Genomic DNA, 4544 nt, shown 5'->3' on the forward strand with positions numbered 1-4544 from the left:
TCTACTACTTGCTGCCGCCATGCGATGACTTCTCCATCGGCCCAAACAGGTCTGAGTGTAGGTACTAACTCCAGCACTTCCTTCGGCCGAGCTCCACTCGATTTGAACGGCTGCTTTTGATGATTCCCTTCAGCACATGGCACACAGCTCGGCATCGTCGATCCATGGATTTCCATGGATGCCCATGGAAATGGGCAATTTTTGCGTGACGTAATTTATGGACATTCCCTATCCTGATAACAGACTAAACTCGACTGATCGGTTATAGAGGAGTGAACTAAGAAAGATTTATTGCTATGCATAAAAATTAACGCTTACTATGCTAACACATCCGCTCCTCATCTATACATGGTGGCTGCATCCGCCTAAGGCTTGTAGGCAGGTGTAACACAGCTTCACCATCGCTAGGTTCACCAGTACGCCAGTAGTCTCCCATTCCTAGAGTAGACTTGCAACACTTGTACGCGACAACATCGCTAACAACTTGTCCCCGCTTTGACCGAGTAGGTTTCGCTCACGGCGGAACGCCTCCCTAATACCTCGTCGTTGAAGTATGAAACTTCCTTAGACTCCCTGAAACGTCCCTAAGACTACTAGGTGCCTCCTGAAATCCTCTGAAACGCCCATGGAAGCTCCAGTTACTCCAATGGAACCCCCTGAAATACCCCAGAGACCCCTCGAAGCGCCCCTGAAGCGCCCCGAGACTCCTTTGGAGCACTCTGTAACCTCCTTAGCCTTCCTAAAACGTCCCTGAGGACCTCAAAACCTCCATGACACCCTCTGGAACGCCTCTCGAACGCCCAGAGGCAAGCCTCAGACCTCTTGAAACCCTTTGAAACTCCATAGGACTTCCTAAAATGCCACTGAGACGCCCTGAAACGTATCTACCCCGAGACACTCTCAATTCCTTTAAAGCGCCGGTAAAGCCCCCTGAGATTCCTTGAAACATAGACTAGTACATGGACTAGTATTAGTATACTTGAAATAAGACCCTACAAAACAGTCCATGGAGCTTTTGGACGACCAGAACATCCAGGTAATTCGAAATAAGCCGGACCATATTATTGAAAAAAAAACAGTGTTTAGACCAATTCAAATGGAATCATTCATTTTATATGGTGAATCAAGTTTGAAGATGAAAGATTAATGATTGATTTGTGTATGATTATGATTAATATTTTTTCCGTTATCGTCGTACGAAATACCTACATTATTATTTTATTAGGCATCAATTGCCCAACAAAAACCTCAATGATACTGCAAGTTTGTTCCACGCCGGTGCAGGTAAAGAAGCTCTCCAAAATTAGCTTCATTGCCTATTTGACTGGCACTCCACCTATCGGTCGGCACAGGCATATTAGTTTTATAGCTTCTTTTATGCTTTCACCACTCCCTTACGGCGCTGCCATAGTGCCGCTTCAAAGTGAGAGTGGGAGTGCGCGTCCAAAGGATTTTCGTGGATTTGCTGTTGTTGATATTCTTTTTTGCGGCTTCGCACACGCGCACTCCCACTCTCACGCGTAACTATAACGGCACCCTTATTTTCTTTCGCCATGTGCACCGCTCACCCGCTCTACCCCTTCAACCAGCCGGTAGCATGCTGTTCAACGAGGCGCGAATTCGTTCACCTCTCGAAGTGGCTGTCTGGCCTGACCATTCACTGCCTGACTGCAGCAACATGCTTCTAATGCTTTCGCATGCTTATGCTTTTTGGCTGCCCTACATTTCGGTTGCACATGGCAACGATCCAAGCCAAAACAAAGTAGACGCCGCAGGCCTGCAGTTCCGTGGATGTCATTAGTTGTTCTGATTGCTATTTTTTGTGCTGCTGTGCGATCTCCGACGATCTTCCAAGTAATGAACATCGACGTGGACGACTTTATGCGGCGATCGTCAACGGGGTACAACTTTCAGGTATGTAGAAGCGAGAGATGTACGAATGTATCAGTGAGTGGTTGACATGTGCATTCGAATTGCAGTACATCAACGTTGGCAATTTGGACCGAATCATTCGCAATGTTCAGCGAAATTCCGATGCGACGAAAAAGGTTGAACCGAAATCCGTTAGTGAGGTTGGTCCTAGACCACAACCCAATGGGAACGCTCGGTTGCTTTCTGAGGATGAGATCAACGAGATTCTACGGGCGGCCGAAGAGGATCTGCAGGACAAGGATCCCTATCCGGTGGAGTTGACGGAAGTGGATGAGAATCAGAAGGATTTGAAGCCCGTCCAAGATGGCCACGATAGTGATCAGACCGTAACATCTTTTTCATCGCGTTCTTCGTCGATTTCATCGATCGTGATCTCGTCGTCCAAGGAACTGAGGGATCGCCACTCGGACGAAGCAGCCGACGTTGAGGATAATCTGCGCTTCGAAGAAGATGACTACACGTTGAATGGATTTGCGTTCAGCTCGAGTGAGTCGCAGATAAACGTCGAACAGGATAGACAGATTCAGAACTCGATTGATACCTGTTTCGAGTTCATGGACTCGGAATCGATCATTGAGGAGGTGATCTTGGAACGAGATGAGGAACGCGACGGAGATTCGGAAGGATCCGTGAATGTGGCGCCCATCATAAGGGTTCGATCGCCCGTTAAGCCCGCTTCGGCCATAATCAAAACCTACGAACAGGAGTGCGAAGAACCGGTTAATCAGGTTCAACCGGTGCTGGATTTTGCCGCGATCGAACGGAGCAACAAGAATTCAAGAAATGGTAGACAGTCGTTTGGACAGAAGACCCCTTCCTTGGAACGGATACGGCCTCCCTCGAGGAAGTCATTAGTGGAGGAGTTTGACACGTTCATCAAGATTACAGAGTTACAGAAGAAAATTTGTCTAATGATTGATGATGTTCGGCACTGCCTGGGGAAAGTTGAAGAGCCTGAAGATGAACTCGAGCTCAAAAAACGGGAGAAGCGTACCGCGGAGTTTCTCATTCGATTTCAGCGAAACTACCTGTACCAGATCAATCGGTTGGAAGAGGACGTTTGTGTTATATCCAAGAACTCCTCAGAGTTCGCTCAGAAGGTGTACCAACTGTACCGACTGATCTACCAAGGATTGAAGTTTTACTTGAAGAACATGAAATATTTTGTGATAAGTGTAAGTCCCGAAAAGCTTTGGACCTTGGTGAAGCAAATCATGAGTTCTACGAAGCTTTGTGTTCAGAAAGAGATCTTCGATGAAGATGATCTGATCGTGGAAGAAATCTTTGACAAGTGCCTCAATCTGCGAAGGAGTTTGAAGGACGAAGCCAACAAATTGAAGAGTAAAAGTAAACGAGAGAAATCTTCGAAGGTCCAACCTACCAAACCTTCCACAGCATCTACGCACGTTACTAAACTGTCGATGTACGGATCGACAAATGTCGCCCAGAGGCGACGTCCACCGCAACGAAGGAACGCAACTCAACCCGCCAAAACCCCAAGTAACCGCAAACAGACTTCCTCGAAACCTCCACCCTCCAAGGACGTTCCCAAGAAGACTCCCCGTGGTCGTATCGTAGCCGTTCCGATGACCAAATCCAGTTCTTCCTCCCTCGGGCAAACCAAAAGCTCCGTCCGGGTCCGATCAGCCCGAACGCCAGCCAAAACCATCGACGACGTTGTCACGTTGATCCAGCAACAAACGGACCCCCTGGCGGATTCGCGTCTCCTCAAGGAGGTGTCCAGTGCGTTAACGAAGATGTCCTCCAGTCGGGATGCGGCCATCAGTCCGGAGGTGAATCAGCAGCTGCACCAGCTCATCATGGAGACTATTCAGAACATTACCCAGCAGCAGCTAAAGCAGTTGATTCCGTCGCTTGAGGTGAGTACCTGTTTTTTGCCTTATTCGAATGCTCGGAGGTCTTTTGGTTATAGGAAGCTACGGAGCGGAAATACTCCTTGGGCTTTTTACCTTTAGTGGAATTCCCTAAGAAACTCTGGGACGGGTTTTGTGGTTTAGTGTCTACCGCTTTTGATTCGTTTGCAGAAGGTCCTGGGCTCAATCCCTGGCCCGTCTCTTTCCTCCTACTTTATATCTTTCTTCTACGTTTACAACTCATGCATAATCATATTATGTTCACAGTCATCGCTGAAACGTTTGAAAAGCTGTGTCTCTTCCTACCAACTTTCATAGCACATTGTTAGCCTATCAGAAAACGCCTACTAGTTATGCAATTAAACGAACTGTGCCACATTGGCTTCATAGTAATAATCACACCAATCTATCACCTGACGCCTGGCATCCACGCACCAATGTGTGAACCCTCTGCCAAACATATCCCATCAACACTCCGACATTTGTACAGACGCAGAGATATATTCGATCTGTTGTGGATACAAACCATTGCAATCATCACTTCCTTCCCCTTTCCCACATTGATCCGTACTCTGACGAGGCAGGCGCCATTGTCGCCTTAAAAAAGAATATCACAGGAAGTTACCCAAAGCCTTACAAAAACATATGTTTATTAAATATAAAGATAAATTGTTATAATAATACACATTCTTGTAAAACAGAAGCAGGTTTTAATCAACAAATCACAACGCGCATATC

At 47.0% G+C, this 4544-nt stretch overlaps 1 protein-coding gene across 1 annotated transcript in view; it reads left to right on the top strand.

Annotated features, from left to right (window-relative positions):
• The first annotated feature begins 1774 nt into the window (after positions 1 to 1774).
• LOC109421960 (uncharacterized) overlaps positions 1775 to 4544 on the top strand; it is an 89143-nt gene continuing 86373 nt past the window's right edge. Inside the window, exons 1-2 of the mRNA XM_062844890.1 lie at positions 1775 to 1914; positions 1980 to 3812. Coding sequence (XP_062700874.1) covers positions 1792 to 1914; positions 1980 to 3812 — 1956 coding nt within the window. The 5' untranslated portion in view covers positions 1775 to 1791. The remainder of the gene's footprint in view (positions 1915 to 1979; positions 3813 to 4544) is intronic.

This window comes from Aedes albopictus, chromosome 1, assembly GCF_035046485.1.
Source record: "Aedes albopictus strain Foshan chromosome 1, AalbF5, whole genome shotgun sequence".
Taxonomy (NCBI): Eukaryota; Metazoa; Arthropoda; class Insecta; order Diptera; family Culicidae; genus Aedes; species Aedes albopictus.